The following is a 22,921-nucleotide window of genomic DNA, read 5'->3' as shown; positions in this document are numbered from 1 at the left end:
ACCCTGAATCAGAACCAAACTCATGTAGAACAGGCAAAAACCTGGATCAGAACCAGACTTATGTAGAACCGACAGAACCCTGGATCAGAACCAGACTAATGTAGAACAGGCAGAAACCTGGATCAGAACCAGACTCATGTAGAACCGACAGAACCCTGGATCAGAACCAGACTAATGTAGAACAGGCAGAAACCTGGATCAGAACCAGACTCATGTAGAACCCTGGATCACAACCAGACTCATGTAGAACAGGCAAAAACCTGGATCAAAACCAGACTCATGAAGAACCCTGGATCAGAACCAGAGTCATGTAGAACAGGCAGAAACCTGGATCAGAACCAGAGTCATGTAGAACAGGCAGAAACCTGGATCAGAACCAGACTCATGTAGAACCCTGGATCAGAACCAGAGTCATGTAGAACAGGCAGAAACCTGGATCAGAACCAGACTCATGTAGAACCCTGGATCAGAACCACACTCATGAAGAACCGACAGAACTCTGGATCAGAACCAGACTCATGTAGAACCCTGGATCAGAACCAGACTCATGTAGAACAGGCAGAAACCTGGATCAGAACCAGACTCATGTAGAACCCTGGATCAGAACCAGAGTCATGTAGAACAGGCAGAAACCTGGATCAGAACCAGACTCATGTAGAACCCTGGATCAGAACCACACTCATGAAGAACCGACAGAACTCTGGATCAGAACCAGACTCATGTAGAACCCTGGATCAGAACCAGACTCATGTAGAACAGGCAGAAACCTGGATCAGAACCAGACTCATGAAGAACCCTGGATCAGAACCAGACTCATGTAGAACAGGCAGAAACCTGGATCAGAACCAGACTCATGAAGAACCCTGAATCAGAACCAAACTCATGTAGAACAGGCACAAACCTGGATCAGAACCAGACTTATGTAGAACCGACAGAACCCTGGATCAGAACCAGACTAATGTAGAACAGGCAGAAACCTGGATCAGAACCAGACTCATGTAGAACCGACAGAACCCTGGATCAGAACCAGACTAATGTAGAACAGGCAGAAACCTGGATCAGAACCAGGACTCATGTAGAACCCTGGATCACAACCAGACTCATGTAGAACCCTGGATCAGAACCAGAGTCATGTAGAACAGGCAGAAACCTGGATCAGAACCAGAGTCATGTAGAACAGGCAGAAACCTGGATCAAAACCAGACTCATGTAGAACCCTGGATCAGAACCAGACTCATGTAGAACCCTGGATCAGAACCAGACTCATGAAGAACTGACAGAACTCTGGATCAGAACCAGACTCATGTAGAACCCTGGATCAGAACCAGACTCATGTAGAACAGGCAGAAACCTGGATCAAACCCAGACTCATGAAGAACCCTGGATCAGAACCAGAGTCATGTAGAACAGGCAGAAACCTGGATCAGAACCAGACTCATGTAGAACAGGCAGAAACCTGGATCAGAACCAGACCTCATGTAGAACCCTGGATCAGAACCACACTCATGAAGAACCCTGGATCAGAACCAGAGTCATGTAGAACAGGCAGAAACCTGGATCAGAACCAGACTCATGTAGAACCCTGGATCAGAACCAGAGTCATGTAGAACAGGCAGAAACCTGGATCAGAACCAGACTCATGTAGAACCTGGATCAGAACCACACTCATGAAGAACCGACAGAACTCTGGATCAGAACCAGACTCATGTAGAACCCTGGATCAGAACCAGACTCATGTAGAACAGGCAGAAACCTGGATCAGAACCAGACTCATGTAGAACCCTGGATCAGAACCAGGAGGTCATGTAGAACAGGCAGAAACCCTGGATCAGAACCAGACTCATGTAGAACCCTGGATCAGAACCACACTCATGAAGAACCGACAGAACTCTGGATCAGAACCAGACTCATGTAGAACCCTGGATCAGAACCAGACTCATGTAGAACAGGCAGAACCTGGATCAGAACCAGACTCATGAAGAACCCTGGATCAGAACCAGACTCATGTAGAACAGGCAGAAACCTGGATCAGAACCAGACTCATGAAGAACCCTGAATCAGAACCAAACTCATGTAGAACAGGCACAAACCTGGATCAGAACCAGACTTATGTAGAACCGACAGAACCCTGGATCAGAACCAGACTATGTAGAACAGGCAGAAACCTGGATCAGAACCAGACTCATGTAGAACCGACGGAACCCTGGATCAGAACCAGACTAATGTAGAACAGGCAAGAAACCTGGATCAGAACCAGACTCATGTAGAACCCTGGATCACAACCAGACTCATGTAGAACCCTGGATCAGAACCAGAGTCATGTAGAACAGGCAGAAACCTGGATCAGAACCAGACTCATGAAGAACCCTGAATCAGAACCAAACTCATGTAGAACAGGCAAAAACCTGGATCAGAACCAGACTCATGAAGAACCCTGGATCAGAACCAGACTCATGTAGAACAGGCAGAAACCTGGATCAGAACCAGACTCATGAATAACCCTGGATCAGAACCAGACTCATGTAGAACAGGCAGAAACCTGGATCAGAACCAGACTCATGTAGAACCGACAGAACCCTGGATCAGAACCAGACTAATGTAGAACAGGCAGAAACCTGGATCAGAACCAGACTCATGTAGAACCCTGGAACAGAATCAGACTCATGTAGAACCGACAGAACCCTGGATCAGAACCAGACTCATGTAAAACCATGGGTCAGAACCAGACTCATGTAGAACTGACAGAACCCTGGATCAGAATCAGACTCGTGTAGAACAGGCAGAAACCTGGATCAGAACCAGACTCATGTAGAACCGACAGAACCCTGGATCAGAACCAGACTCATGTAGAACCCTGGATCAGAACCAGAGTCATGTAGACCAGGCAGAAACCTGGATCAGAACCAGACTCATGAAGAACCGACAGAACCTGGATCAGAACCAGACTCATGTAGAACAGGAAAAACCCTGGATCAGAACCAGACTCATGTAGAACCGACAGAACCCTGGATCAGAACCAGACTCATGTAGAAACCTGGATGTTCTTTGGGTTTGTGGGGGGGGGAATGTTTATTTAGCAGACTGACAGGAACCCCTTCTTGACCCGCTTTGGATCAGCTGGAGCCCGGCAGGAGGCCCCGGCTTAGACTCTGGGGACCCAAAGCTCAGCAGTGATGTGGCCCAGGATTCACTCAGGACGGGTCGAGGGTGATCCTGAGGAGTCCTTCAGGCTCTTTGGAACCACGGCGGGCGACTTTGATTATGAGTACTATTACTCATAACCGCTATGCTTCCCTGTTACTGTGTCTGTTTCATGTCCTCAGTGCTGACTCGGCTGTTACCATGGCGACGTGTGAACTGACCGTGAACTGGTGTTCCACGTCTCCGACAGGAAGTTGAAGTGTTAGGTTGTGAATTCAGGGTTTAACGTGGATCCACGGCGAGGGGACTCTTCAAGTCTATTAAAGGTGGACGTGTTAACACGCACGCCAGGCGGCGGCGTTGGAGGCGTGCACAGGTGAGGGACTCGTTGAGTTTGCACAGGATGTGACGCAGGCGGCGGCGGCGGCATTGTGACGGGCGATAAAACGTGAACTTTGAAAGGAGCCAGATTAAAACGGGCTTTTTACACGAGTCCACATGAACGCCAACGCCACGGCCGGATGACAGTGACTCAGTCAGCCAGTAAATTTAGACCAACAATAAAACAGATGAAGAACGGAATTTACAAGCTGTTGTTGTGGCTGATCGGCGACCTCATTCCTTTTTTAAGCTCTTTTTATGAGGTCACATGTTCTCGGGATGGTTGACGGCAGGTCAGAACTTCTCTGAAGTCCGGGTCACTCACGAGGGCGCCGCAGGCTCCGCACTGCAGGTGGCGTGTTCCTCGCCCTCTCTGTGGGAGTGCTGAATGTTTAGTGTGGACCTGCACGCCGCTCACGCTTCAGCCCGCCCACCTCTGGAACTTCCTCCCACCTCACGCCTCCATTTTCCAATCATCTCCAGTCTGATGGTTTCTCTATAAATCCATCCTGTGATTGGTCTTTTGATCCGGGTCATGTGACTTCACTGTTTGTGTCTGAAAGGTGAACAGGGATACTGTGACATGTTAACACCTTACCTGTGTTTGAGACAGCCTGCTGTCGAGTACCTGCACAGGCCCGCCTCCGCCAAGTCACATGTCAGGAAATGAAACATGTTAGCAGCATCGAGAGAGTTTTGGTCACGAGAGAATTAAATACGATGATTTTTGATTCTGGCGAGAACAGCTGTAGATGTTGTGCTCTGCCTCCGGTCACTTCCTGTCAGCGCCTCCGGTCACTTCCTGTCAGCGCCTCGGGCCACTTCCTGTCAACGCCTCCGGTCACTTCCTGTCAGCGGCTCGGGCCACTTCCTGTCAGCGCCTCGGGGCCACTTCCTGTCAGCGCCTCAGGTCTCTCTCTCTCTCTCTCTCTCGCTCTCTCTCTCTGTCTCTCTCGCTCTCTCTGTCTCTCTCTCTCTCTCTCTGTCTCTCTCTCTCTCTCTCGCTCTCTCTCTCTCTCTCTCTCTGTCTCTCTCTCTCTGTCTCTCTCTCTCTCTCTCTCTCTCGCTCTCTCTCTCTGTCTCTGTCTCTGTCTCTCTCGCTCTCTCTGTCTCTCTCTCTCTCTCTCTGTCTCTCTCTCTCTCTCTCGCTCTCTCTCTCTCTCTCTCTGTCTCTCGCTCTCTCTCTCTGTCTCTCTCTCTCTCTCTCTCGCTCTCTCTCTCTCTCTCTCTCTCGCTCTCTCTCTCTCTCTCTCTCTCTCGCTCTCTCTCTCTCTCTGTCTCTCTCTCTCTCTCTCTCTCTCTCTCTCTCTCTCTCTCCTCCAAACTTTAAATCCACAAAATCAAAACTTCATTGCTCATCACATCAAACTACCCGAACACTTCTGTGTGTGTGTGTGTGTGTGTGTGTGTGTGTGTGTGTGTGTGTGTGTGTGTGTGTGTGTGTGTGTGTGTGTGTGTGTGTGTGTGTGTGTGTGTGTGTGTGTGTGTGTGTGTGTGTGTGTGTGTGTGTGTGTGTGTGTGTGTGTGTGTGTGTGTTCTCCACAGAGGTCTCCTAATGAGGCTAAAGGTAGAATATTAGAGGAGTTGTAATGAAGAGACTTAGGCCGTCTAATGACTTCACACATGTCGGCTTAAATCCTCAGCAGAGTAAACATTCCTCTCTTCATGGGAATGCTCGGCTCGGCAGCAGCATGCTCAGCTGCAGCGGGAGCAGTTTCTGGAAAACACAGTCCTTACTTACTGAGCACAGTCTCACTTTGGTTTCTGTTGAATGGTGAAGAATTATAGTGGTCCAGAATGTAATGGTGATATAAACACTGAGGTACATGAGGCCATGTTTACACGACAGCAGCTTTTAGGAGACATGAAAACAGGATCCAAAGAGCCAGGTTCCCCCCACCCAAAGTGTCCCCCGTGTGTCCCTGCAGGGGGCGCTGGAGTCCCCCGTGTGTTCCTGCAGGGGGCACTCGAGTCCCCCGTGTGTCCCTGCAGGGGGCGCTGGAGTCCCCCGTGTGTTCCTGCAGGGGGCGCTGGAGTCCCCCATGTGTCCCTGCAGGGGGCGCTGGAGTCCCATGGATGGCGGTCTCCGTGCTGGAAATGCTGTCTCAGGCTAACTCTGAGTCAAGCTAACGACAGGCTGAGAGCTGAGGCGGGTTTTAAGCCTCCTGACAAACCGTTACACGGCGCCCACCTGTCAATCAGCTCAGCTACACGCCTTATAGACTGGTGTAGTTTTGAGTCCTAAAACCAGGAAGTGAGTTAGCATGTTAGCTCCATGGGTTCCTAACTCTAAAAGTCTAAATGTGGATTTTGAATGTGTTTGTGTTTAGACTGAAATAAGGTCTGTGGTTAACACAAGCTTTAGAGATGTTGATGTTTTGTTAGACGAGATAAACTACGTTAGCTAAGACCCCACTTGTGAACTTTAAAGTTTTTACATGAACTTTAAACGGCGGTTGCTAACGAGTAGCTAACTGAGACTACAGTGGTTGTCATGGAGACGTTAAACGTCATCACGCCGGGAACTCTCTCCCTAATCCTCCTTACAGCCTCTAGTCATGTTTTTCAGTGTTCTTGTAAATATTAGGTTAATAAACAACTTATTAAGCTAACGTTTAGCTAGCTTGTCAAAACCGCTGATTAGATCGATGAAGCATAACGGTCGTGACCTCATTATAAACCGACTATGGTGTAGTTAGCTTGTAGCATAACGTTAGCTTTTTACTTCTCTCGGCTGCATTAACTCTTCAAACTTCATATAAATGATGTTCATCTGTAAAGATTATCCTGCTGAATCCAATGCAAAAATCCCATAGACGAATTTTCATAGGAACCACCGGCGCCATTTTTTCAGGTTGGCCTACAAGAATACGTCATTACTACACCAGACTATTGTGAATAACTCTAATCCTTCATCCAATCAGAACTGCTGAGTCATCAAAACATTCCCCCCGTACAGTGTGTGTGGATGGAGACATGAGCTAATCACACCTATTTGGTTTTTTGAAGCAGGCTGTAAACATGTTCATGTCTGCTGTAAAAACAGGCTGTTTGAATGGGTGTGTATGTGACTTCCTGTGCTGCTGCAGCCAGCCTCTAGTGGACACTCCAGGTACTGCAGGAGGTTACACTCATGCATCTTTAATGTTGTCCTAACTGATTGTGACCGTCCACATGAAGCTGTTCAGCTGCGGTGAAAGATAATCACAGGTGGATCATTCTGCAGCTGTGAGGTGTTTAAGTGTAATCGGACGTTTAAGCGCTGAGGAGTTGCGACTCGGACACTTTGTCATCAGTCAGATCTTTTTTTAAGGCCTCTTGTTAGCGCTCTCTCAATCATCAAAAAAGAAAACATTTCACCACCGGGCTTGTCAACCACAGCTGTTTACACCGAGCATGACGGATCGCTTCTCAGCCTGCTCCCAGGTCACATGACCGTGCTAATGTTAGCTGTGGAGAGGATTATGGGTAATGTTGTTCACGCCCTGACTCGGCGGTCTGCAGAGGTGTCACCTGTCAGCGTGGACGACGTCAGTCTGGGACACCTGATGAGCGGCGTGCTGAGATGTGTAACCTCCTGATTGGTCGCAGGGATCTTCTGCGTGGGCGTGTCCGTTAAAGAGCTGCCGCGGTGGGCGTGTCCAACAACTAAGCTCAATGCTTTGCTCTGATACGTCGACAGACCCTGACATCTCGCCGTGTTCCCGTAGCGTGTCAGGAGACCACGCCCGGGGTCGTCTCCGAGGTTCAGTCCATCATGGCGTGTTTCAGGACGGATCAGCAGAACCTCCAGCGCCACCCTGCAGATCAGCTGTGTGAGCTGATGACATGTTGTTGTGGTCAAATGTCTGCGCCATCATTGTCATCGTGCAGCTCCTGGCACGGGTCGACCAAGTCTGGCATGCCCGGGGTCGGAGCTGAGCCCAGCTGTCATTGGGTGGGAGGCGGGGTTCCACCTGTCACTCACAGGGCTGCAGGCTCTGAAATTAACTTTTGACTCACCGGCTGAGGTGACGGCTCGATGAAAACACTCACTCACTTTTTTAGTGTAGGGTCAGGGTCTTTATTAGCTAGCTTAGGTAGTTCCCAGAACCAGAACCCCCCCCCCCCCCAGTGTATCACTGTACTTTGGCACTGGGGTCATTGTGATTTTCTCCACTTGAATTATTGGCTGTGGTTTGTTCCTGATCCTTACGCTGTAGATATTGATTGATTGATAGATTTAGTTTGATCACTCGGTGTCGTTCCAGCAGCAGGTCAATAATCCTCACGCAGACATCCGGAGCAGTGAGGATCTGGCTCCAGGACTTCACCTCCCAGCAGCACTGTAGCATGTTTGTCCACTGCTGTCAGTCAAGTTTCCCTTTCAGGGTGGGTGAGGGTCTGTCGACTCGTCCTCCTGCTCCGTGTGCAAACAGCTGAGAACAAAACCATCCTGTGCTGTGATTGGTGGATTGAACGACGGTCTGCAGATATTCCCTGTTTAACTGGGATCCAGTGTGAAGCTGCTCTCACCATTATAGAAAGCACTTCATGCTACAGTGGGATCTGCTTTCTCACAGAGCCCAAAATAAGTGGGGGGATTGTTATGTAGGGTGGTCACATGTGCACGTGTTGCACACACAACATCTGTGAGGTGCAACATACGGCAGGTCTGCTGGCCTCTTTCTTAGTGATGTCATCGCTGTGGGAGGAGCTTGATTTATTCTGCACTCAGCTGGGTTCAGAGTGGATGGACAACCTGTGTGTGTTATCTGTTAGAGATAGGACAGTAGAGAGAGTCAGCGAGCGAGCGAGAGGGGGGGGGCGGGGACATGCAGGAGAGGAGCCCACAGGTCAGAGTTGAGGACGAGGACTCATCTTCATGTGTCCATTTCTGTCCCTTTAGCTTCTTTCTTTCTGGTTCTCACGCCGGCGTCCTGTTCGTTGACACCACAGCTGCCTTTCTGGTTCCCTCACGTCTTCAAACAGAACCTGTAATCTGTTATGACACTTCCTGTCAACGTCCTCCACTGGACTACAACAAAGATGTCCTCTGTGTAGTTGAAGGTCACGCTGAGTAAGGAGCCCGTGCTGATGGAATGATAAACACGCAGCACAGCAGCACTTGAAGCTGCTATTCTTCCCCCGCTGACCGGACCCTGCCGGTGTCTTGGCTCGGCGCGGTGAAACCTCAGAGCGTGGGGGGGGGGGGGCCATTCCTCAATGTGAATAATCTGACAGTGTGCTCGCGGGCCCGGAGACCGGAGCCCTCCAATGATTCAGCAGCTAAATTGATCCAGACACACACTGAGTGACGGATGGCATTCCCAGCAGCCCAGAGCAGCGCTTCATTGGCCACACTATGCGAGTGTGTGTGTGGTGTGTGTGTGTGTGTGTGTGTGTGTGTGTGGGCCTGCAGAGGTGATAATCAGCGGTGGCAGGAGGGACTTTCTTGTCCCTGTTGTCGTGCCGTGTGGAGCTGCCCCGGTCGGGACTCCCAGTTGGTCTCTCTGCCCCCCCTTGAGCCCCCCTCTCAGTCCCCCTCCTGGTCTCTCTGCCCCCCCTGAGCCCCCCTCTCAGTCCCCCTCCTGGTTCCCTTCGACGCTCCACTTCACTCCGCTCTTGACAGCAGCCTGGGAGAAGAGGGGGAACGTGCTGGTGTACAGCGCAGACTAAAGAGGAGGGTCTGCTGCTGATCAGGAGTAAGCTGAGCAGAAGAAGCCCTGCTGCAGCCGCCCCCTCCCTCCTCCCTCCTCCCTGCCCCCCCCCCCCCCTGCCCCTGCAGGAGGTGAGACTGAGAAACAGCCGGCTGAAGAAAGTTGGCTCGTCAGGATTTGCTGTCTTTGGAGTGTTGTAGTTATTTTTGAGGAGGAGGAGGGGGGGGGGGCAGCGTTCAGAGAGGCTGGGGGTGTTAAAGCTGCAGGTGGTGCTCTGGAGTTTGTTTTGCCATGCAGCACGCTCGGGATCGGAGTAGTAGCTGCAGCCAGAGTGTCAGGACAGGTCGTCCAAACATGCTGGGGAACGGAGCGAGCGGTGGATACCCCGCTGAGAGCACGGCCGGCGCTCTGCAGAGGTAGGAGCTCAGTGTGTGTTTCCAGAGTTCAGCAGCCTGCCGTCTGTTCTGCTCCCCCAGGACCATTCTGCTCTTTATTCATGTTTATATTTAGAGAGGTGAAAAACCGACCTGATTCTGTGGCGTCTTCAGAAACTGCTCAGGGAAAGTTTCATGTCAACATGTAGAGAAGGAGGTCTCAGAGGGGCCGCTGGCTGAGCGGGGTCTTCACTCTGTAATCATCACACATACCTGTCGCTGGTCTCCTTCGTTCCTCCAAAAAGATCGTAATTCAGGAGACAGCAGCAGCTCACAGCTTTAACTCTTCTTTTTATTGCAGTCCTCGTTCAACAACCCGCTGCAGAGCGTTCACGCTTTAACGGCTGGTTTATATCGTGGTCGTTTCTGACGGCGTTTGAGTTTGTTCGGAGGCGTTGTGATTTTTATTCTGAGAAATATTTAACCCGTCAAAAAGCAGAAATCAAAGCGTGTGATGTCATGAAATATGAAAAGACATTTTTATAAAAGAAACGATTTGCACATTTTCATTTCAATATTTCAGTTTTTAAAAGTCGACGGGAACGTGAGCAGAGAGATTCATAAATCTGCAGATAAAGAGAGAGAGAGGTGTGACCATGTGACTTTAATCTGGTCACTGCTGAAAGGTCAGAGGTCGTGCTTTAAATCAGGATAAAGTGATCATTTTCCTCTCCACCTGTTGATGTGACATTAAAACGCTGCGCTGAGAGAAAACAAGCAGAGCAGTTTAAACTCTGACGTGAAGATCATTAAATACAATCAAATCAAGAAAATACACGACGGAGTTCAAGGACAAACATTTTACACATTTAAGATTAAAAAAAAAAAAAACAGAGTCATGTAAATTAAATGGACTCTTATTCTGAAAGGTCGTGTCAGAGCAGCAGCCGTCCTGCGCCGGCGTGAAAACGATGAAAACCTTTAAAGGCGTTTCTCTGCAGAGACCGCTCCTCCCGCTACGTCTCTGCTCCTCTCATATGACCCCCGGGGGGTCCGGCGTCCGGGGCCCAGCGCCCGTCGCCACGAGTGGCCTTCAGAGCGCTTTTGCCCCCTCATTGAAAAATATAAAAAACAAACAATTACAAGCGGCCATGTTAAAGTGTGGACAGTAGAATCAGTACAGATAACACACGCCACGAGACGGCGAGCTGGACGACCTTCAAGGACGCCTGCCTTCTCCCGCCGAGAAAATCAAAAGACTCTCCATCATTGTTTGATACACACACACTTTGACTTTTCTCAACCTTCTGAGTGTATCCGTGCCTCCCTCCCTCCCTCTCGCTCGCCCTGTGAACTGCGTCGCCTTAGCTCCAGGAGCCACTTCCTCCCTCACCATGTCACATCGAGCGTTTGGTAGAAAACTGGGCGCTGGGCGTGATGACAGGTGGCGTGATGACGGGCGACGTGATGACGGGCGGGGCGGCGTGATGACGGGCGGGCGGCGTGATGACGGGCGGGTGGCGTGATGACGGGCAGGTGGCGTGATGACGCCCTGAGCTTCTGTCTTTATGTTGGTTATTATTTATGATGAGTTCATATCCTGTTTGTTTACGTTGGTATGAAATGTGCTCTACAAACGGACACCCTGACTCCGCCCCTCCGAGCGACTTTGAAGGCGGGCTCATGGGGGGAGAGTTTGAACCAGCCTCAGTCAGGTTGGATTTGATTGGTCCTGAAGCGGGATGGATTGTTCTTCACACAGAAGACGAGTCTCCAGGAGGAATGTGAGCGTGCTCCGGAGCAGCACGCTGTGTGATGGTCACGGTGTGTGATGTCACGGTGTGTGACGTCACGGTGTGCGATGGTTCACGGTGTGCGATGGTTCACGGTGTGCGATGGTCACGGTGTGCGACGGTCACGGTGTGCGACGGTCACGGTGTGCGACGGTCACGGTGTGCGACGGTCACGGTGTGTGATGTCACGGTGTGTGACGGTTCACGGTGTGTGACGGTCACGGTGTGTGACGGTTCACGGTGTGTGATGTCACGGTGTGTGACGGTTCACGGTGTGTGACGGTTCACGGTGTGTGATGGTCACGGTGTGTGTGATGGTTCACGGTGTGTGATGGTTCACGGTGTGTGATGTCACGGTGTGTGATGTCACGGTGTGTGATGTCACGGTGTGTGCGATGGTCACGGTGTGCGACGGTCACGGTGTGCGACGGTCACGGTGTGTGATGTCACGGTGTGTGACGGTTCACGGTGTGTGACGGTTCACGGTGTGTGATGGTCACGGTGTGTGATGGTCACGGTGTGTGATGTCACGGTGTGTGATGGTCACGGTGTGTGATGGTTCACGGTGTGTGACGGTTCACGGTGTGTGATGGTCACGGTGTGTGATGGTTCACGGTGTGTGATGTCACGGTGTGTGATGGTTCACGGTGTGTGATGGTTCACGGTGTGTGATGTCACGGTGTGTGATGTCACGGTGTGCGATGGTCACGGAGCGGCCTGTAAAGAGAGTCAGTTCTTTAACTTCAAACATTTAAATAGAATAAAACATCAGCTTCATTTCTTTTGATTTACTGCAACAAACTAAAATAATATTAGAGGTGAAACTGGATTAAAAACGTTTTAACTAATTAACTCAGGTTTTATAATTAATCCAAAATAATCACATTTTAAGTGCATCACAATATGTTCCATAAAAAGCAGCATTTCAGTGGATGAATGAATGAAATGTTTCATGAAGATGTTGGATCTTGTTTGAAATAGTTTTTCTGCTCAGCAGCTGGACAGTTGGATCACACGTTGCTAGCTTTAGCACATTAGCTAACCTCTGATCTTCTATCAGTGATCGTGTCTACAGTGCAGAGTGATCACTTTAGCAAAGTTAAATTAAGTTGATCAGACGATGAGTTATTGATCGTGGTCCTGAAGTCATTTGGTCAGTTTGGGCTGCAAATGCTTCTTCTTTGTTTTTATGGCAAAACTAGCTCGAAGCTAACATGAAGCTAGCATGAAGCTAGCATGAAGCTAACAGTTCTGTTGTTTATGAGGCAAACTGTGATTAAATACGTTAAAAAAATGTAACGTGTTATTTTCTTTTAATGAATTAATCATAATTAATGTGTTTAAGTCCCGCCCCTAATTTAAATAAAACAAACATGAAGGAGTGTTTAATGATTTAATCCTTAAATAGCTTCTTTAACACATGATTATTAAAAGCTCTGCTGACTCAGAGCTGCTAGTTTTATTTTACGTCATTATAACCTACACACACACACACACACACACACACACACACACACACACACAGAGCTGATCGAGCGGCTTTAACTCGTTATAAACGCGCCGCTCTGAAACTTTGTTTTCAGGCTTTTTATCAGAAAGCAGAGAAACATTCACTGATCCTTATTTTAAGGGTTTCAGTTCTCCCGTCATACAAAGATTTGATTGGCTGCCTGTGACACGGACTGCTGCTCTGTGAAGGGACTATTTTCTCATGAGCATTGATCCCTGTCCTCGTCCTCCCCGCCGCGCCCCAGCTGCTCCCTCTATATCACTTTGGTGGCACGTCGAAGGAGGGAAAGTAGTTCACGTCCATGTTCCCTGTGTGCAGCGCCGTCTCTGCAGCGCCGTGTGAAAACACGTCACAGGAAAGCTCATAAATCTTACTGAAGGCGCCAAATGTTGGAGGGCTTTTTGTCTGCAGACCTTCAGCAGGATGTAGAGCTGAGAAAGTCCTTCTGGTCTGGTCTTCCTCCACGGGGAGGGGGGGGGGGTTAACCTTGCACCTGAAGGTTTGATCTCAGTCTGTGTTTCTAACACGCGCTGCGAGGAGGTGAAACCCGCTGACGGCTCGTCTGCTTCCTCACCATCATGTCCACCTGCTGCCTGTAAGTGTTCAGTGCTTCTGTCCTGTGGAGACACTTTCTCACCTTCTGCTGAGAGGAGAAGCGTCCTGTGTCACGTCCTGTAGTCCACCTCCGCCTTAAGCATGTGTTCATTGCTGTGTTGACACTTGCCAGCAACTGTTGCTGATCTTGAGGTTAACTGGCTGACAGTTGTGTGGCAGCAGGCGGGAGACTTGAGTGTATAGAGCTTTCACACCTTCACAAAGCTCCTGAAGCTTCCACTGAGTGTCTCCTGCAGCCTCCTGTGTGTCCTTCAGAGAGACAGACCACACGCCTGATGCAGACGAGCTCGTGCTTCACGTCCACGACTTTAAACACTGACCTGAGTTTAGGTACGGACAGCCAACGCCAAAATACATCACGAGACAATAAAAGACACAAATCATCCAATCAGAGCAGCTCACTGAGTCTCTGTTTGAAATGAAAACGCCTCTTTACCCGGACGAGTTGTGACTCATAGAACAGTCTGTGTGTGTTCTGACCGATGGAGGTCGAAGACGTCGACCCGACACGTCAGATTGAATTGACTAGAGGTTGTTTTCCACGAGGAAGGAAGGGGCCGATTATCCCCGGATCTAAATATTCTCTAATGAGCAGCAGGCTGTCTGATTGGCCGGTTCGTTCAGTGTCTGCTGCCTCACTCGCCCCGACACGAGAGGAAACAAAGACCTGTCGTTATAGGATCGCGCTCTGGTTGTCGTCCGTCTGCGAGACGTGTTAAAGGTGTTTACAGGCGTCGAGTTGGTCGACTTAACGGCCTGAACTTTCTGGAACAAAGGCAGCGGGCGGCGTTAAAGAGGCTTTAAAGCCTTCCTCCACTGATGTGTCACCATTAGAATATAGTCATGACAGGAGAGCGTCTGTGCCGGGCTTCAGCGGGATCCACCCGCTAATCCTGACATCATCACAGCTCCAGGTTGTGTTTGTGGCGTGCTGTGAGCGAGGCTGTAAAGCAGCTCGCACGCCGCTCTGCAGAACAAACGTGGGCTTGAGAAAGTCTTGGTAAACGGAGAAGCTGTGATATCATTTTCATGGCTTGGTTACACGTTGCCAAGAAGCCAAAACCAACCGCAGACGTTCTTCCTAATAAACCGTGGTCACTCAGCTGTCTGCGAACGCCACCCAGCTAATCCGATTCTCAGATTCTGTTACCTTAACATGACGAAGCATCCCGCTCGCTCTGCAGAGCTCCACCGAGTGTGAACACCAGCAGCCAGCACAATCACACCTGGGTTTCACTTTTTCTCTGCGCCTGCTTGGCTTTGAGCCAGCACTTCCTGCAGGTACACGTGTGTGTGTTGCGTGTCGGTACGGCGCCGCGACGCAGAGACGGACCGAACCAGAATCTGCTGGACCATGAAACGAAACACTGTCACTATATTTCTGCTTTGTAGCTTAAAAAAAACCTCAAAGTCAGGTGATTGGAACATGAAGCAGAAATGTGTCTCCTCAAAGGAGCATGAATCACGCCGCTCTTCATCACGACCTCCCTCGAAGCTGAAGGTCGCGGAGCAGACACGGTTGTTCACGTGACACTCAGGAAGTGAAATGTGCCGGCTGCAAGACCAGCATTGCATTAAGATCAATATTTTAGCCCCTTTTTTTAACCCTCCAATTGACCCTTTGTTGGCTCTCTGATTGGTCTGCTGACCCACCAATCAGAGAGCTCCCAGTTTCGGCGTCATCACTGAGCAGAGACCAGACACGCTTCAGAGGTTGATTTCAAAACGATGAATTTAATCACTTCCAAAGTTAGTTTGCAGCGTTAAACGTCGCGTGGCGTCCTGATGTTCAGGATCGACGCGGCGGTCAAAGCTAACCGTCGCTAACAGAGGAAGCTAACCTAGCCAAAAACCTTTACTGGACGAGTGAGTAAAAAACCAGAAGCTTGTAATCCTGCTGTTTCCATCGTCAGCGTGAAGTCTGTCTCTCTTTACAAGGTCTCACGTCACACTGTTAGCTAAACTGCTACGGCTATAAATCTGGAGAATGCACTAAAGCTGCGTCTCTCTCCGGGTTTACAATCGGGGGAGCAGAGGTGTCTAAGTAACCCATAAACCCGCCCCGCTGAGTTCAGTCCCGCACGCCAACAGCTGAGGCCTGGCCAGATTGTAGCGTGTGTGCTCACCCCAAAGGCATTTAGCTTTAGCCCATCGGTTCACACACAGACGGAGCGCCACACAGAGCAGGTAACGACAGGTGTGCAACACATCCAGAAGGTCACACAAGGTCAGAAAACCTGCTTTTTATAACCTTTTATTACGAGAGCGTCAGGAGGAGTTCTAGAAGCCTCTCATGGTCGCTGTTTCCTCAGCACGTACGTTACGTTAGCATGCAGCAGGGCGTGGGCCCGTGTGACCTTGCAGTCACAGTGAAGGACGTCGCTGCTGCTCATGGCAGCTGTCAGTATTTGAACCTGTGTCTGTTTCCTGCGTCGCTCGTCGTCTGAGCGAGAGACACGCCTCTTTGACACTTCAGCTAAACGTCTCGAGCGTTGTGGATTGTCCTCGACATGGCGGCCGCCTCGCGCCCTGGGAGGAGAAAACACCGACGTGACTCACAGAGCGGAACAATGGCGTGTTTAACGGACGCAGTGCGGACAGCGAGCGCGTGATCATGTTCTTCTCAGCGTGTGAGACACGGACTCCGTCAGCGTGCGTGGCAGGAAGTGACAGCTTGATGAAGCGCGCTGATTTGTGGTGGTCTTGATATATTCAGACATGGAGCAGGGTGGGCTCATGTTGCGTTTTCACCCGTTCCTGTTTGTTTGCGGAGGTGAGCGCTCGCCGCTCTCGTTCATATCATGTAGAGGAGAAGACGTGCCACGCTGCGGCCTCATTTAGCAGCAGGTGTGTGTGTGCTACACTGATGGTCATTAATGGACACGTCTGACTCGCTCTGCCAACACAGGAAGCAGATCTGCTGAGCTGATGACATGCGGACTTGTTGTCGGCCAAATAAAGGAAAGCTGTTTTTTTTAAATGAGACAGGACGACAAATATGAAGATGAGAGGAGCTGAGCTGTCCAATCAACAAGTGTTCCTTCTGCTCAGGTTTGAGCCTCTCTCTCTCTCTCTCTCTCTCTCTCTGTCTCTCTCTCTCTGTCTCTCTGTCTCTCTCTCTCTGTCTCTCTCTCTCTCTCTCTCTCTCTCTGTCTCTCTGTCTCTGTCTCTCTGTCTCTCTCTCTCTGTCTCTCTCTCTGTCTCTCTCTCTCTCTCTCTCTCTGTCTCTCTCTCTCTCTCTCTCTCTCTCTGTCTCTCTCTCTCTGTCTCTCTCTCTCTGTCTCTCTCTCTCTCTGTCTCTCTCTCTCTCTCTCTCTCTCTCTCTCTCTCTCTCTAGCTAACTGTAATTAGCACAAACACAGAAGCAGTAGATACACATTGATCTTTCCTTCTTTTAAAGCTTTTTGCAGCCTTGTAATAACTTCCACAGTATTCAGCTCAGGAAGGCTGGATCAGATCTATGTTTAGACGTGGGGGGGGGGGGGGGTTAAACGGGTCGAGCAGGAGAGCGATAGGAAGAGTTCCTCTCATGAGACTTCATTACCACCAGTGAGAAACAGTCAAGCTGTCACCAAGCCCACTTTGTCTAATCTTTCCTGTAATCCAAACCCTCGGCTCTGTGCCGGCCTCTCTGCACCATAATACTTAATGACTTTAAAGCAGTCGTTAATCACACAGAATACAGAGCGCGCGCACACACACACACACACACACACACACACACACACACACACACACACACACACACACACACATATATTTCCAACAGTTATCAAAGCTGGAGAAATCTGTACTTGAACTCGTCTTGTTGCGGTCGCTATCATGACGGACCCAACATGTGTCGTTGCCATGGAAACACCAGATGTTACCTGCATAATGAAGCGTGAGCTGCTAGCTGAAAGCTGCCGTGCTGTTACTGTGCTGCTGGGATAAAATCACGATCTAAGTTATTAGTTTAGCAGAGAGAACCGCTCCCATGATTCCCCATCAGCCTCATCTCTTTAAACGAGACAAGGGGAGCGACTGCTGCTTCGTCTTCATGATGGTAAACTGTAAAGCAACAGACGCCGTGTGACTGAGCGGGCGCCACAGAGCGGATGGAGGTTGATATGTAGGAGAAACAAACGTGTAGGACACACGGTGCTCCAGCAGGTGTCACCGCAGGGTTCGGGTCATGCAGTTAATCGTAGCTTAGCGTCCATGGGGTGTCAGGTGTTGCTAACCTGCATGTGAAACTCATCGAAGGGCGTCAGCGAATGAGAGAGAGAAGAGCGAAGCCGAGGCGAGCGCGTCTCTTAATCAATGAGCTCGTGTTTCTGCTCCGCCCTGTGAAGAGAAGACGTGTGACCCTCCCACGTGGGGCGGGTCACTGTGGGGGGGTCTACAGACATCGAGGGGCCGAGAGCGCTGCGTGTTAGAGTGAGTCATGATCTTACATCACACTGTTACTATGGTAACGAGGTTCAGTCTTTCATCAGCAGCTGATGGGAGAACAAACGCTCGCTCCGTGACACTGACGCTCTTCTTCAGGCTCAGTGTTCATTGGACAAAGACGGTCACATGACACATGCATGCACCGCCTCAGTGTCACATGACGTGTACAGATACGGACACGCGTCGAGTGTTGGTCCATGTCACAAACTTCTACTCTGTTGTTTTTGTTTTGTTGGAACTACAGCTCAGTTCAGTCAGAGACAGGAGCCTCTCAGAGAGGGATTCAAACCAGCAACCTCCTCTCTGTCAGGAGCCTCTCAGAGAGGGATTCAAACCAGCAACCTCCTCTCTGTCAGGAGCCTCTCAGAGAGGGATTCAAACCAGCAACCTCCTCTCTGTCAGGAGCCTCTCAGAGAGGGATTCAAACCAGCAACCTCCTCTCTGTCAGGAGCCTCTCAGAGAGGGATTCAAACCAGCAACCTCCTCTCTGTCAGGAGCCTCTCAGAGAGGAGGTTGCTGGCTTGAATCCCTGTCTGTCAGGAGCCTCTCAGAGAGGAGGTTGCTGGTTTGAATCCCTGTCTGTCAGGAGCCTCTCAGAGAGGAGGTTGCTGGTTTGAATCCCTGTCTGTCAGGAGCCTCTCAGAGAGGAGGTTGCTGGCTTGAATCCCTGTCTGTCAGGAGCCTCTCAGAGAGGAGGTTGCTGGTTTGAATCCCTTTCTGTCAGGAGCCTCTCTGCATGTTCTCACAGTGCATGGTGGCTTCTCTCCGGCTTCCTCCCACAGTCCAATCACACGCTGCTTACCTGCTGACTCTACATGTCAGCTCTGTGATTGGCTGGTGTGCAGGGTGTAACCCCGCCTCTCGTCCAATGACAGCTGGGATCGGCTCCAGCGACCCCGAGTCTTTGTGATGTCATTATTTTAAAGACAGAATCTGTCAGGCTCGTTTGTGATTCCATTATTTCACCTTTACAAACAAAAATGTTCAGGCTTTTATTTTGAAATAAATAAGTAGATGAAAAGGTTAGGACAGGAAGTTAAGCACAGACACAGGAAGGGGTTTAGGAATCCAAAGGTCAAACGTGTGATGTCATCAGGCCCCGCCCAACTCAAATTTAAAATGTAATTCTGTTAACATAATCAGTGCTATCTCACCATCACATTCCACCGCCTGCTGAGCGCTGCGGCGAGGAGCCGGACGCTGGCGGTCAGTCGTGGAGCCCAGTGCAGCTGTTGAAATGCTCGAGCGATGCCAAAGTAGCAGGTGGCGAAGACGGGGAGGAGTTTCCTTTATAGAAAGCAGCCTGCAGAGACAGAGTGGGAGGAGTTTAATTTATAGAAAGCAGCCTGCAGAGACAGAGTGGGAGGAGTTTAATTTATAGAAAGCAGCCTGCAGAGACAGAGTGGGAGGAGTTTAATTTATAGAAAGCAGCCTGCAGAGACAAAGTGGGAGGAGTTTAGTTTATAGAAAGCAGCCTGCAGAGACAGAGTGGGAGGAGTTTAGTTTATAGAAAGCAGCCTGCAGAGACAAAGTGGGAGGAGTTTAATTTATAGAAAGCAGCCTGCAGAGACAGAGTGGGAGGAGTTTAATTTATAGAAAGCAGCCTGCAGAGACAAAGTGGGAGGAGTTTAATTTATAGAAAGCAGCATGCAGAGACAAAGTGGGAGGAGTTTAATTTATAGAAAGCAGCCTGCAGAGACAAAGTGGGAGGAGTTTAATTTATAGAAAGCAGCCCGCAGAGACAAAGTGGGAGGAGTTTAATTAAAGCAGCCTGCAGAGACAGAGTGGGAGGAGTTTAATTAAAGCAGCCTGCAGAGACAGAGTGGGAGGAGTTTAATTAAAGCAGCCTGCAGAGACAGAGTGGGAGGAGTTTAGTTTATAGAAAGCAGCCTGCAGAGACAGAGTGGGAGGAGTTTAGTTTATTGAAAGCAGCCTGCAGAGACAAAGTGGGAGGAGTTTAATTTATAGAAAGCAGCCCGCAGAGACAGAGTGGGAGGAGTTTAGTTTATAGAAAGCAGCCCGCAGAGACAGAGTGGGAGGAGTTTAGTTTATAGAAAGCAGCCTGCAGAGACAGACGGAGGGATCAATGATCATCTTTGGTTTTTAGATCAACGAGCGAGAAGCTGCAGGAAGAGATCCTGTCAGATTACAGATTTAAGACTCTTTGTAACTATTTTATATTTTTATTTCATTAACTTTGTGCTCTGTGTTCAGCAGAGATTCAGAAAAAAAACACGTCACACGCCAGACCAGGAGATTAGAAGAGGACGCCACGCTCTCGTCTGTGCACGGAGCGGTGACGTGGAAACATCCAGAAATGACGGGGTCGTTACTTTAAGTGTGTCCTTCAGGTGTTATCAGGAGCACGCTTCATGCTGTTCACGCCACCGCCGCTCTTTTCCAAATGGACGATATTCCCCGTCCTGTCTCTGACGGCTCGTCCTGCAGAGTGCTGATCAGCTGATTCCTTCCCACAGATGATCAACTGAGAACTATCCCATAAGACGTCCAATCCCAGCGTGTCATTTCTGTCTCGTTGGACACGCTGGCCTCGTCTCCTCGCCGCTCCATTAAATGCTTATTTGACATTTCGTTTCCACATCTTACGGTCGTAATGACTTCAAGCTATCACCATTACAAGTGAGGAGTATCATTTCACCAGTGTGTATTATGGATCCACAGAAATCCCTCAATGCTCATTACTCCATTACTCCATAGCCAACCCATTCTGTCCACTGGCTTCCAGGGGAATGTCTCTCGTCCCCTGAGTCTCTCCCTCTGCGCTCTGTGTGTCCCACGTCTCTGCACAGCAGCTGCTGGACGACTCGCTTTCTTGCTTTCATTGTTTAAGTTGTGCTAATTGCTATTTGAGCAGCCTGTGATAGCGGCAGCTTCCTGGACATGAGACATGTGGAGACATATGGCAGGAGCGCCCACCCTGTCGCTGAGGGGCTTCACTGCCCCCCCCAATGCCCCCCTCAATGCCCCCCTCAATGCCCCCCCCAATGCCCCCCTCAATACCCCCCTCAATACCCCCCTCAATGCCCCCCTCAATACCCCCCTCAATGCCCCCCTCAATACCCCCCTCAATACCCCCCTCAATACCCACCCCCAATGCCCCCCCCAATACCCCCCTCAATACCCACCCCCAATGCCCCCCCCAATGCCCCCCTCAATACCCCCTTCAATGCCCGCCTCATTGTCTGTTTACAATGCAAGAAGTCGAGCTGCGTGTTGATTGGCCATCATGGTTACAATCTAAACATTTCTGACTGCCAGGATTTTTTTTGAAAGCAGGAAGCTCGGGTTGGGAAAGTCTGATCCCTGAAGCCTGCACGCCGGGGATCAGACGGCCCTCGCTGGATCAGCCATGTTTTGAAGCGTGTGCGGCGCTTCACCTCCACATTGTTGTATTCAATTTAAAAAACTTTATTTGTCCCCGGGGGGCAAGTCAAAGGTACACAGAGCAGCTCTGTTCTCCTCAGGTGACTTTCATTGACCAGCTGTCACAGTAATGATGCATGCAACACTTAGCAGGGTACACAGAGTCAGGTGGGGCCCCGTGGGGCCCCGCAGGGAGGTTTCCCACTGTCATTGCACATTTTTGGAGGATGATGTGGTTTGAAGTTTGTGAGCCCTCAGGGGCCCCTTACTGGTCTGGGGCCCCTTACTGGTCTGGGGCCCCAGACAGTTGCCTACCTTGCCTGTTGACAAGCAGCACGTCTGGTTTGGAGGCGGGGCGTGACCACCTGATTTTCCGTCACGTGTTTGATGTAAAAGGAGAAATGTGTGACGCTCTCACGGGGCCGACATGTCAGAGGAGCCATGTTACACAGTGCTGGTCCTGGTCCTGGTGCTGGTCCTGGTGCTGGTCTTTACATTGTGAGCTAAACCACAGACTTTCATTCAGCTTACAGCGAGACGACCAGCTCAGCACGCCGCACACTTAGCGATTCTTCACCGACACCCGGAGTCAGCCTGTCCTCGTCAGTCGGACACGCTGCATCAACACTCAGGTCTCCCCATGACTGTCATGATTTCTAATCTGGACAGTCCCCGTAGTCCTCCGAGCGAGGGGGACCGTTCGTCCTGGACCGATGAGGACATGACAGGTGTTTGTGGGGACTTTGGACAGGAGGCTTGAAAACAGGGCGGTCCTGGTCCAATCAGGACTTTTGGTGTCTGTGAGCAGACAGAGGAGATCAGTCCTGACACCGCTCACAGCGACAACCATCAGCAAATCAGCTGATCGCCCTGCAGGGCCCCGCTGAAGAGGATTCAGGACTTTCTGTAGAGTGAAGTTCAGTCGTGTTCGACTCTTTTGAATTAGCTTTTAAACCGTCAGTCACTTGTTATTAAATCCAGTTCTCGCAGTGAGAGATGGCAGGACGGCGCTCAAAGAGCTGCAGTCACTTCAGCAAGGTGAGGGGGAGGAGCTGAGCCGCCATTGGCTGGGAAGTCAGAGGGTGGGACAATGCAGCGGGGTGTCGATGGGTATTTGACTGCATGACAGCAGTGACAGCTGGGAGAATGCATGGCTGGCCTGGGACAGAGATGGAGGAGGATCTGAGTGAGGTAAGAGTGGAGAGAAACGAGATGCAGGAGGGGCGGCGGGAATCATCACTACGTCACCGTATACACTAATATAGCTCCCATGTTGCTGAGCGCTGCTGGGGAAGACTCTCCCCTGCTGATCACCAGCACAGACCAGCCTCGCTGTGGGACATGTCCTCTGTCCTCTTGTCCATGATTGGAGCTGTTCAGACGAACACTCACTTTAATCTGCTCAAATATGTGAGAGAGGAAGAAACGTCCCGTCCACACCAGCATGGCAGCTATAAATAACTGTTTCTGAGCAGCAGGAAAAATGGCTGGTCAGGCTAAGTTGTCAAAGCCAACACGACCCCCCCCCCCCCCCCCCCCCCCCCCCCCCCATTTGACTCTGAGTCTTGATTAACTGCTGCCCTGCTATACATCTGCTGTGGATGATTCCCCAGTTCTCCCTCCGGTTTGTTGACTATCTGAAGGATTACA

At 50.3% G+C, this 22,921-nt stretch overlaps 1 protein-coding gene across 1 annotated transcript in view; it reads left to right on the top strand.

The window, feature by feature from the left end:
• Window positions 1-9,415: 9,415 nt before the first annotated feature.
• Window positions 9,416-22,921, top strand: part of rbm20 (RNA binding motif protein 20) — a 43,193-nt gene continuing 29,687 nt past the window's right edge. Inside the window, exon 1 of the mRNA XM_079338468.1 lies at window positions 9,416-9,577. Coding sequence (XP_079194594.1) covers window positions 9,453-9,577 — 125 coding nt within the window. The 5' untranslated portion in view covers window positions 9,416-9,452. The remainder of the gene's footprint in view (window positions 9,578-22,921) is intronic.

This window comes from Symphodus melops (assembly GCF_947650265.1).
Source record: "Symphodus melops genome assembly, chromosome: 2".
Taxonomy (NCBI): Eukaryota; Metazoa; Chordata; class Actinopteri; order Labriformes; family Labridae; genus Symphodus; species Symphodus melops.
Note: the sequence above shows the minus strand (reverse complement) of the source record. Positions and strands in the feature narration are given on the sequence as shown.